We start from the raw sequence: 12578 nt of genomic DNA, 5'->3' as shown, positions 1-12578 counted from the left end.
TATTAGATATTTTCATGAACTCTACATACTTACATGTTTTGATCATAAACATACAAATAATTGTTTTTCTTTTTTATAGGCACCCATCCAACAACTGGCAGATAAGTTTAGTGGATATTTTGTTCCATTTATCGTCATCATTTCAACACTGACATTGATAGCATGGATCACAATCGGTTTTATAAATTTTGATGTTATTCAAAAATATTTTCCTGTAAGTAATTTCATTAAGAGCTGGATTTTCATGTTAGGTTATCTTCCAGTGTAATTAAGATATCTTCTGTGCATAGGGTTTGATGTTGCAACCTGGCAAATACTTTTGTACAATGTGGTGTTTTCTACACAGGGCAGATAATTACACTAATTAAAATCTGTCTGCAGGTGTAAGTATACCTTTGCATTTACCCCATAGTTCTGCACAGCGCTCCTACAAACTGAAATTATTGGCAGTCTTTCTGGACTAAACATGATCTATAGCTGCATTGCAAGGAGCTAAGCCGTTCCTATATTGCCTGTAATTTTTTTGCATGTCCTTGTTCCTGATGGCAGATAGTGGGTTTGGCTGTAGAAAGAAGATGAGCTTCTGTTATTTTTAGGATGTGTATTTGCTATGCTCAGTAACTTTGGGGATCCGTGTACCTGGAAACAGGGTTCTCCTTTACTAAGCTGTAAAGGAAATGCCAGCAAGTCATATTGTCATCTGGGAGCTGAGACCAGAGTCAAGCATATGTGTGCTTGAGCAGAAAAAAAGCCAGAAAATACTGCCATAAACAATTCGTAACATTGATCTTTCTCTGCCATTACAATAGCAATAATAGATTGCTTTCCTATACTGGAGGTTTCCAGGTAAATGTGTTTTTTGAAATGGCTTTGATTGATTATACATTTGTATTATCTTCTACCAGCAATCATACATCTCTCTTTTTTTCCCCCTCTCTTCCCTCTTCTTGCAGAATCAGAACAAACACGTTTCAAAAGCTGAACTAATACTGAGGTTTGCATTTCAAACCTCAATCACTGTGCTGAGCATTGCATGCCCCTGTTCTTTAGGCTTGGCTACCCCCACAGCTGTGATGGTGGGCACAGGAGTTGCTGCGCAGAATGGTATTCTCATCAAAGGTGGAAAACCCCTGGAAATGGCACACAAGGTTAATAGTTCATTCCGTACTTTTGTAGCTTACCCAGCTGTTGCTACGTGAAATATAATTTCCCAGGAAATCCTGCTAGTCCAGGGAAAGACTGCAGAATGTTGTTTTTGTTTTGTTTTGTTTTCTATTGGTTGCTGCTCATTAAGGTAAAGAAGACAGATCTGACCTTTTTTCTTCAAAGAAGTCACAGCAAAGTGTTCAGAGCTAACAGTGCCTGCAATCTTATGCCAGTGAGGCTGCTAATCTTCTGCATGACCTTGGAGGTTTCTGACTTTTGCACTCCCTTTACCTCTTGCGTGAAAGAGCATAATCCGGTGTTTTTCCTCTTTCCTCAGAGGGCTCTTGTGAAATGCATATTGTTCATGATCAGTAGTTTACAATGTAGGGTGTAAGAGAAAACCAAAATGATTTGAAGTTCTTTTAGTGTATAAAAAAAAGATGGAAGGGAGGCAGGAAAAGCACTTCAAAGACAGAAAACTGTTGAAAAGAGAAGAAGTTTGAAGGAGGAGGAGGTTTGGTACGTCCCTGGCCAGTGAAAAGAATATGAGTTTAAAGCATGCTGTGGTAGACTGGATTAGACATAGGCAGAACATTTTAAGTGAAAAGAATGGTAAGAATAAGTTAATCAGACTGATAATTCTTGTTCTTACTGGACATGATAAAGCATAGACCAGAAGTTTTTCCAAGGCTCTGCAAAAAAACCCCAAATCAAACCCCCAAATGACTGCTAAATATTGTCAGGACTTTTTACCTTTTGAAGCTAAGTGACGCTAGGGTCAGGGCTTGGAAAATTAGGTGTCCTGTTGGATTCTGCGAGGTTGGCAGGTTGGAATAACTGGGAATGGAAATAGTGCCTACTTTATTGAGTTTTTTGGTACTGTATTGAGATTTTTGGTTTGTCTGTTTCTCTGTGATGTGTTTATTTTCAGGATTAGAATTGACTTTAGCTTTGGGTTTCAGGGTATGCAGGGCTGTGGTTTTTTGTTCATTCCCAATTCCTCAAGACCCATTGAGCTGGCTAACAAGTGATTGCTGAATTTGGTGAATAGCATGAGGTTGGGTTTGGTTAAATTGTTTCTGGAACTTATTGCAGCTTTTTGCACTCTTTCCACCTGCTCTTATCACCAAATAACTTCCTGAGTCCTCTTTCCTCAGTGCTGTTGTTAATTGTTTAGAACAGGATTTGTAAAAGCCCTCCTTGAATCATATGCCTTGTGGTAAAAGTGATTAAGGTGCCCTTACCTGAATCCTGCGTGTGGATACGTACATGCACATACAAAGGACAGTACTAGTCCTGCAATGACTCTGTTGTCTGAGGTCCTGATATAGATACAAGATGGTGTTGTAGCTTCAGTGAAATCACTGTATGAGGATTGAATAAGAAAGCTTAAGGAGACCTACTGTACAGATAGGTCAAGGTACATATAAGAATCCCTACTTTTGTAGATTTATTCTGTCTTGGTGTGGATATAGTCAACTGATTATTAAGGTCTTGCCTATATTTATGTGCCTAAAGCATATGAGCATCCCTATGCTTGCAGGGTTAAGCAGTAAATCTGGTTTGTTTCTTGCAGATCAAGACTGTGATGTTTGATAAAACTGGGACCATCACCTGCGGAGTTCCTAAAGTCATGAGGGTGCTTTTGCTGGGAGACACGGCTGTGCTCTCTCTGAAGAAGGTACTGGCAGTGGTTGGCACTGCAGAAGCCAGCAGTGAGCATCCTTTAGGAGTGGCAGTCACTAAATATTGCAAAGAGGTACTTAGCCTTCCTGTTTCATCTAAGGCTTGAAGGAATGTGTGCAAATGCAGTAATGGTGTATAAAATGAGCAAGTCCCAGAGGGACAGGCCTGCCTGAAAAGCAACAGGCTGGAAAGCTGGCAGATTTTATGATTGTGCATCTTAGTCTGGACAATACCAGGAGGGATATTCTAAGCTTTGCTGTTCTGGTAACGCTGTGGAGTTCTCAAGATCTTGAAAAGTTTTTCCTGAACTAATGAGAAAATAGGGATTGTGGAATATGCGCAGGAGAAATACTTATGCTTAGAATAGAATTATGAAGCGAATGTGTGTGGTGCCATTTCATATGTTACCTGACTGTAGTAATTTGTATTAGTCACTTGCTTATAGATTAGGCAAAAGGCTTTAAACCTGAATATTAAACTGTGATATTTGTGAATTTCACAAATGAATTAATAGATTACTCAAGTCTTTGCAAATTTTGCAAATCCTCAAAGGTCATTTATATATTGCATGTGTTCCTCAAATGTTTCAGGAAGAATGAAAGCACAAATAGCAACCAAAATTGGAAGCCTGGTTTAAATAAATAAGTTATTTCTGCTAAGACAAGTAATTAATTTATGGAAAAATTCATTGGCATGAATATATCAAACTTATTAGTAATAGATTGTTCAGTGGTAAAATTAGGAAGATAACATATAAATTTAGAAGGAAAAAGAGAGTATGGGTAATGATTCAGTTTTCTCTCTTGCATTTTACATTTTCTGTTTTCAAATTTGTCTTAGTTCCCTGACACTTCTGTAGTCATCCTATGCAACAGTTGTTACTGGATCATGGCTTACATGAACTGCAATACTATACTTTTTGTTAATATTCTAACTACCTGCCTTATCATCCCTTTGTTGTAAGAAGGTCACTGAAAGGTACATGTAATTCCAACTTCCAGAGACAACCCAGAATAACATGTTTATAAATGCATATTTTCTCCATTCTTTTTGTAACTCATAGGTAATCCCTTTTCTCATCTTGAAGGTGCTCGCTGGCTTCTCTCTCTAACTCAACAGAAAGACCCAGTTTCTTTGTCATCCAGCCAGATCACTTCAGGAATTAGATACAGTTTTTCACTGCACTTTTACATATATATAAAAGGCCTGATCCCCCACAGCCAGTTGTCTGTGAGTTTAATTAGAAGTTGCATCTTTCCAGAAGTTGTATGGCTTATTGTTACAGTATTTCTCTTTAGTTCCTCGTCTTGGCTGGGGTCATGAACCACCAATGTAACTGCTTTGCCCTTGAACTACCAGGAAAAGCTGTCCTTTATGGTTTGCTGCTGCCAGGGCTGAGACCTGGATGTGATCTGTATGACTGCCCCTTTCCAGTCTAAACCACAGCACATCCAGAACATCCTTATTTTTAGTCCTGTGCTACTGATACTCCATGCTGCTTGTCTTTCAGTCAGTCATTGTCAAGAGGAGGAATGAGGCCTCTTTTTGGCAGGAATTATCTAATATTTGTACCCCACGTGAGCAGCACAGACTGATGATGAACTCTGGTTATATCCACAGGAGCTTGGCACTCAGAGCCTGGGATACTGCACTGACTTCCAGGCAGTCCCAGGCTGTGGCATCAGCTGCAAAGTTGGAGGTGTCGAAGCTGTCCTGGGCACAGCTGAGGAGGGTCTTGATAAGCTGGATCCAAACAGGAGCAGGGACAGCAATGCTCCTCTGGGAGATAACAAGCTGATCACACTCTCCAAATCACATGGTATGTCTGCGCTCTTGAAGTGACCACCGGTTGCAATGAGAGGGCTAGTGTATCAACAGTGCCAACCACTGTAAAACAATCTTATTGGACTAGGAACAACAGAAAGATGGATTTATGGTAAATGGAGACAAAGAAAACAAGGAACAAAAATGCACGTTAACAAAAATTGAAGCTCTCTCTTTCCCTTACTCTCGATCTCTCTGCAATTCAGAAACCTAAATAAGAATTTACACGATACAGTGACAGGTACTCGAAAAGCCCATACAATACATAGGCAATAAGGCATATCCAGCAATGTCCTTTTTGGAGAGAAGAGTGGTCCAGCAGGGAGCAAAGTTTGCCAATTAACATTATCTTCCCATTTAGAGCAATTACCTTTAACATATGTTATCTTACTGCTACTTTTTATATCCTAGCCTTTAGTTCTGTATTACCTTGGACCTTTTGTTTTCTGTTCATAGAGCTCTCAAGGCATTTACTTTAAAAAAAATATCTGTTCAGCAGATGCACAATAAAGTGTGTTATATCTGCAAACCAAGTTTCAGTGCCTGATGTTTTTGTTTAGGCTTATATGTTTGGTTTTGTTTCTGGCTTTGTGGAAGCCACTTTGCTCTTTTGTAGTGTAGGAGAGAAAGAAAAAGTATTTAAAACCTTCCTTAAGAAGCTCATCAGTTCTCTTCAGAAGACTGTGAGTCTCCTGACCTTTTTGAGAAAGCTATTAGAAGAATTAAATAAAATAAGAACTTTAATAATCAGAACTGTGCCATTTATGAATGGTGTTAATGTAATATTTTCTCACCTGCTTTGTACAGCTCCTGTGAAGCTGGATTGAATTCATAATGAGGTGCTGTACATACTGTTTCATTGTTTGTTAGAACAAAACTACTTTTTTCTTACCAGAAATAGCCTTCATATTTGAAAGAAGTCATTAGTTGTGAGAACAAAGCAGCATGGCATTTATGAAATGTGCATACTGCACTTATCCAGAAAAACAATGCCAACTGGAAAAGGCAAATACAGACAAATACTTCCATTAAGTTCATGACGCACTTCTGTGTATAAACAGGCACGGATTGAGTCTTGAAGGTTAAATTTTGTGAGGCCATCTTCAGGTAGTACCTATGCATTTTTGTTTGGCCATGACAGCAGCTCTTCAACAAGACTAATTCTGTTTGTGTTTTGGGTGTGACCATTGCCGGTCTGGAACACACACACACACAAATTAGGAAAACTTCTTCAGAATGTCTTTCTCTACCTAATGCAGCCTGACATTGTCATCCTCAAACATCTCTGGCTTGTGTTCACTATTTTTGAGTTGCTCATTTTTCTTTTTGTTTGTGCACAAAGGTCCATCAGCTTCTCATACATACTCGGTGTTGATTGGAAATCGTGAGTGGATGCGACGCAATGGCTTGCATATTGCAAATGATGTAAATGATGCAATGACAGACCATGAAACAAAAGGACAGACTGCCATACTAGTGGCTATAGATGGTAACTGCTGTTCTTTGGAGTGACTTAATACATATCAGTTGATCCTACCATGGAATGGATAAAAACAAAGTCTGGAGCAATTGATCAGTGTCTTAGTGTCAAGAAACTACTAATCTTTTAATTCAGAACTGCAAAGCATCAAGGTGGTCTTAAAAGAAGCTTTCCCCTCAGAACAGTGTTTATAAGATTTTGTTGGGTAGTTTTTAATTTAAATAATTATTTCTGAACCTCCTGTTGTCTAGGACTGTTTTTCAGAAAAGCAGTGCCAGTGCAGTGCCCTGTCCCATCCGGACTTTACATCACTTAAGGATCACAGGCCAACACATTGCATCACAGATTTCAAAACATTTCATGAATAAACATGATGATTCATTAGATCATTCAAGTGTAATAGATTAGACTAAATGGGTTTTGCCAGAGGGGTTCTGTTCTGTGCTACACAGAAAGAGATCCCAAACACCTTTATATGAGAAACAGCTGTAACAGTGATAGATTGCCATGGCATCTGTGATCTTGAAATGGGGCCTCTGATTCAATTACTGAATAAATATTCTTGGTGCTCCTCCAGAGCAATTTTGAGAGGCATTTGTGTGTCTCAGCCTGGGCTCCATCAGCAGTCCAGGAAAATCAAGTGCACTTAACATGGAAATAAGGGCTCTGATGTACAGCTGGCATTCCTATTGCTGCTGGTGATAGCAAACAGAGATACAGGGCTGCAAAACCTACTTAAGCACTTACTTTTGAAAGGTAGCATGCAATGATAAACCAATGTGAGATTTTTGTAAGTCGCGTGAAGGAAATGTGGATGCACCTTTGAGTCAATGTGTTGGAACGCAGGTGCAACACTTTTGTATGAAAGTAATTAATTATAATAGGGATCCAACCCAGAAAGATTAGGGGACATAAACCTAGATACTGTACATGCTTCCTCCTGGTGGAGTGGCTTCAATATCTGACCTGGGCACAAATACCAAAACTTCCTCTGGCCCACTCTTGTATTTGTCAATACCATAAAACCTAGAAGTTGGGCATATTTAAAAGCTGCCCTCCTTTTCTCCCCTTCCTCCTGGTCCCTAAACAGCAAAGATGTTTGTTGTTTGATCTGAAACAGATAAATGAGAAAAGTGTGTTTGTGTGTAAGAAAGAGACCATCACTTAGAAAACTGTAGATAGTTGTTCAGGCTTATGAATGTCAATATTGCCCAGAACGTGTTATTTCACAAGCCACCATGGTGTGATGGAGGGGACGTCCTGTTCTCTTGCTGCCACTTTGCCTCCCACAGTTCTGTCTAACAGAGGATGTTTCTTTGTGCAGGTGTATTGTGTGGAATGATTGCAATAGCAGACACTGTCAAGCAGGAGGCAGCCCTTGCTGTGCACACGCTGAAAAACATGGGAATAGATGTGGTATTGATAACAGGGGACAACAGAAAAACTGCAAAAGCCATTGCTACTCAGGTATCTGCTTCTATGCATTTAAGAAAAAAATACACGATGAGGTTCTAAAACTCTGCTCTAGCCGAGTGAATTCGGAGCAGGAACTCAGGTTTCCTGGATACATTAAATGAAGACTAACTTTTCTTGAAGTGGACTGAAAATCAGGTCAGGTACAATGGCATAGTAAAGGCCAGTGGCTGCATTAAGATCCCACTGAAGACAAGCAGTCAGTACTTCTCCAGAGGTACAGAGTTTCTTGTAGTAATTACTCTGTTGCTAAACTGAAGCCTCCTGCCTCCTTTCACTGCCAGGCAGTCGTGTTTGGTTAGTGACAACGAAAAGTTCCTTTAAGGTCCAGTTCTGTTCCCAATAAGAGAAATGGGGATTTGTCGTTATCTTTACAGGAAATATAGTAGTAATAAACAGAATTATTGTTAAGAACCACAGCAGTCTAAAAGAAGTTGGGTTTATATGAGATTTCCTTGATCTCAAACTATAAATGTTGCTCCAAAGGCAAAGACAAATTCTCATTCTACCATGCTACATTTCCACCCTCTCCATCTTCATTTCCCTCTTTCCCTTTGCATCGATCTACTTCTAATCTACTGTGTGCCACCTTGCTTTCCTAAGGTATCCCACCACACAGCTAACTCAACTAGCAATGTGGTATGCACATTCTCGTATGTTGTGAGTTTTGTTTTGTTTCTCAGTATGATGCTTTCCTCCTACTCCTGTTTTGAGTTATGCTTTCACTTTTGTGTTCAATTGTGGTAAAGCATTTTCCCACCCCACCTTTCTTTGTTAAGAGAAGTCTTCTTTCAGATACAAGCTTCAATTTATGGTTCCAGGCACGCAAGTGAAGTTTGCAAACAAGCTTCATCTGTGCCAACCTGTATTTTCATTGAATTTTTGGCACTTACTTCCTTTCCAATGGAAGAATGGTAAGCCAGTCATAAAAACTTTTTAAAATGTTACTTTTTGAAAGGCTAAAAGAGAGCTTCTATCTTGTGTAGTGAAAAGCTGATCTCTGTCTGGTAAGGCAGCTAAACCAGGGACGTTTTCCCAGCCCTCTTTATTACACCCACCTGTTTTTCAACTACGGCACTGAAGCCATTGGTAGCAACCCTGTGTTAGTCGAGATGTGGATGGGTACAAGTGTTTAGCCAGCCATCTGCTTTATTTTCAGTTTCTTTGACGCTTGCCCATACTTGCCTTTCTGTGTTTCCCCTGGGGTAACTGCCTGATCATATATGGCTTCTGTGTTGCATTTCACTGAAACCTTTATTGGTGCATCAAGCAGCATGATTAGCTGAAAACTGTCTCCATCCAACCTTTATTGCCAGGGCAGTAGAGCTTCAGAAATGCTGTGGGGCATGACACTAAGGGCAGAGCGTGGTTTGCCAGCATCTCTGCAGTAAAGATCGAGGGGGCTGTAATCAGTCCCCTTCTTATGCCAAAGGCATGTTGCTTTTCAGCTTTCTGTGTAGCTTGCAAGTGTTGCATCCACTGGAATCAGTTTGGTTGATCTTCCTTTGTTACCCCTTCACCCAGAACAGCAAATGACTCTTCCTTTTAGCATGAAGCACGTCACCAACTGGGTATGTTTCTTTCTTTGTATGTAGGTTGGTATCAAAAAAGTCTTTGCTGAGGTTCTTCCTTCTCACAAAGTTGCAAAGGTCCAGGAGCTCCAAAATGGGAAGAGGAAGGTTGCGATGGTTGGTGATGGAGTCAATGATTCCCCTGCACTAGCCAGGGCCGACGTTGGAATTGCAATTGGAACGGGCACCGATGTTGCCATTGAAGCAGCAGATGTTGTTCTTATCCGAGTGAGCACTACAGTTCTGACCTGTCCTCTTTTATTACTGACACTCTTCTTTTTGGTTTGGTATTCTGAAGACCACATGTGGAAAACTTTCTCTTATGTTTTGCAGAATGACTTGCTGGATGTAGTTGCCAGTATCCACTTATCAAAGAGAACAGTTCGAAGAATACGAATAAATCTGATTCTTGCCTTAATTTATAATCTCCTTGGAATACCCATAGCAGCAGGTATGTGACTGTCAGAGCTCAGCTTGTTAAAGACAGCAGCACAGTTGAGCTCTGTGGTGCCTCTTGCAGGATTTCCTGCTCAAGGAACCAAAGAGAGTTTCCCAGAGTATTTAAAACTTGGCAGAAGAAGGACAAAATAAATTTTAAAAAATATTTTTTTCATGTTATAGAGAAAATCTTTGTTTCCCAAATTTAAAACCCTTAGGAATACATTCTTACATGATGAAATTAAAACCGAGCTCTTATTTCATATAGCCGTACTGGGGGATTGGTTTCTGTATATTCAAATGCAGCTCTAATCAGAGATTTCGTCCCACTTCTTGGTGTTTCCTCTTCTATTCACCCTGAATCACACATTTTCTCTCCCACTACTTGTATTCTCTCTGCTTCTGTCAGATATCTTCTCATGCTCCAAATTCCTCCTTAAAGCTTACTTCAAGCATTCCTCTTTTTCCTCACGAGTAACTTCTTCCTCCTTTGCCTGGACTATTGCCTTGTCGTTCTGTTGCTTTTGCTTTGTTTCACATGTGCAGAATAGCTGGAAGGGACAAATAGTTTGATCTTGTGGCCACAGTGTTGTAGCTGAATTGGTGCAAAGGTCATCCCTTGCAACGGAAGGGACATATTTAAAAATAAGTGAGTAAACGTATATCAATCTATTTGTCTTTATGGAGGTCTCAGCAAGTCGTGTTGTAGAACTGCTGATCTGTTCCACGATATGCAGGGACAGAAATGTCTGTATTGGGACAGGCGGCTCTGGCTGATGTCCATATGTTTTTTTGCTAGGTGTGTTCATGCCAGTTGGCCTCGTGCTTCAGCCTTGGATGGGATCAGCTGCAATGGCAGCTTCTTCTGTGTCCGTTGTGCTGTCTTCCTTGCAGCTGAAATGGTAAGTTGTCTTATACTAATTCATTGGGGAACTGTAGGCAGCGCTGTTGCTGGGACTCAAGTGAGACGTTACTTTGGGCTTTGTACACCTGAGCATACCTGACAGTCCTTTAGCTTAGGGTTGTTCTTTCTAATCCTTGGCTTCAAAAGAGACAGATGTCACTATTATGAACACACCTGGACTAAGACTGTACTGAGCATTCTTTAACTAGCAGCTAAAAGTGTGACTGAATGACACCTGAGCACCTGTGTTGTAGATCTAGTTAAATACCAAGTGAGGTAATGATCAGCACTGGTTTTGCTGTGAATATCAAGTGAACAAATCATTCAAAAGACAGTTCTCCATAATGTAGCAGTAGATGATTTTTAAAGGATTTGTACCTGGTTTTCATTTTTGTCTATTTAATTTAGCCAGAGAGAAACAGAGAAGCTGTGTATTTATTCTTTTGGACCTTGCTACAGATAAAGTATTTTGCTTAATTTTTTGGAAGCAAACCAATTTCTGTACTATAACAAGATTTTTCAAATTCCATTAGTTTTTTTATGCTATGTTTTTTTGGTGCAGTTACAGTAGACCTGTTTTTAACAGCATTGTGAGCAAACATCTGTCAAAAATAAGACTTTTTATGGTGTCAGAAATTAGTCCAAACCTTCAAATATTTCTATTGTAGCTGGGCTCTTCTGTAGTGTATAGTATAGTATAGTACAGTACAGTATAGTGTAAACTAATATAGGAAATCTGTTGCTGCATCATGATTCTGATCTTGCAAATGCTCAATAAGGCCACAACCTAGAATAAAAACTACATATGTGCTCATATCTGTTTGCAGAATCAGCACTACTACTGCTACAGGATTTTCATCCTAAAAACTTTCTGTGTGTAGTTATCCCAAGGATGAGAAATTTCTATAAAGGGATTCCTTTATTCTTCAATTCTTTTCATCTTGTGCAGATTACTTTAAGTATCGGACACCATTGTGGTTAGATATTGAGAACCCCCCCCCCAAACATATTTGGCTTCAGACTTATGGAAGCTGTATTACAGTACACTCTGTAGGACAATAACCTTTCTTGAAGCTCCACATCGGCTGAACAGAACTTCAGATTCCAAAGAACACGATAATACGTATATGTGAAGAAGACTATGCATCCTTGCCATTGCTGGGCTTTTTTGGACCTAGAATACATTGAATCAGAAAGTGATTTTTGGGTCATCAACTCAATTTCTCTGCAATTTCTACTACAAACCCTTTCATAATCCAGCAGACTCATAATTTTTCTTAAAGAATCTCACTTTGAGAGTCCCTCTTTTTTACTATTGAAATGTCTTAATGCCGTGTGATGAGTACTCTTAGCCATTAATGTTGTGTATGAAGTGCAGGTAACGTTTAGGTTGTCAGAAGTTTCTGATTTGTTATAATGCCGAAGACACTTCTACACATTGGCCTCTTGGTACTAAACATATCTTCTCTTTCTATTCTTAGTTATAAGAAGCCAGACACAGAAAGTTATGAAGCACAAGCTCAAGGCCACATGAAGCCACTTACTCCTTCCCAAATCAGTGTTCATATTGGAATGGATGATAGGAGGAGGGATTCTTCTAGACCAGCTCCTTGGGATCAGATTAGCCAAGTGTCTCTCTCTTCCTTGACTTCAGACAAGCTGCCGAGACGTAACAGTTTTGTTGAGGAGGAAGGGGACAAGTGGTCATTGCTCATGAACAGAGAAGATGAAGAACAGTACATCTGAAGCACTGTACTCAATACAGGAGGAAACATTCCTCCTCACCAGCGACGGGAGGGACCAACTTATGCCATCAAGAGCTTCAAGGTTGTAAGTGAAGTCATTCCTTCAGCTCACAAAACAATTGCAACTCAGCTCAATGTTGAGTTGTATTGATTGTGGATTTTTTTCAGGTCACCAGTTATTTCTAGTCATAGAAACGATCTGTGGCTCTATAATGAACTGGCTCCTTTGCACAGAGCAATTAGTGAAATAATGTAAAATGATAATTTTCAGAGTCTAAGAGAATTTCTGTCTTCTAAACTGTTTGTTGGGC

The 12578-nt window shown here is 39.8% G+C and overlaps 1 protein-coding gene across 1 annotated transcript in view; it reads left to right on the top strand.

Moving 5' to 3' along the window:
• The window catches only part of ATP7B (ATPase copper transporting beta), a gene marked incomplete at both ends in the record, with an annotated part of 31570 nt that extends 19302 nt beyond the window's left edge, over nt 1–12268 (top strand). Inside the window, 10 exons of the mRNA XM_082498174.1 lie at nt 80–214; nt 954–1148; nt 2723–2905; nt 4453–4651; nt 5999–6145; nt 7461–7603; nt 9205–9408; nt 9514–9631; nt 10418–10520; nt 12004–12268. Of these exons, the coding sequence (XP_082354300.1) occupies nt 80–214; nt 954–1148; nt 2723–2905; nt 4453–4651; nt 5999–6145; nt 7461–7603; nt 9205–9408; nt 9514–9631; nt 10418–10520; nt 12004–12268 (1692 nt within the window). The remainder of the gene's footprint in view (nt 1–79; nt 215–953; nt 1149–2722; nt 2906–4452; nt 4652–5998; nt 6146–7460; nt 7604–9204; nt 9409–9513; nt 9632–10417; nt 10521–12003) is intronic.
• Nucleotides 12269–12578: the final 310 nt, after the last annotated feature.

The sequence above is a fragment of the Vanellus vanellus genome, assembly GCF_965231255.1.
Source record: "Vanellus vanellus genome assembly, chromosome: 1".
Taxonomy (NCBI): domain Eukaryota; kingdom Metazoa; phylum Chordata; class Aves; order Charadriiformes; family Charadriidae; genus Vanellus; species Vanellus vanellus.
The sequence above is the reverse complement of the archived record's forward strand: the minus strand, read 5'-3'. Positions and strand labels throughout refer to the sequence as shown.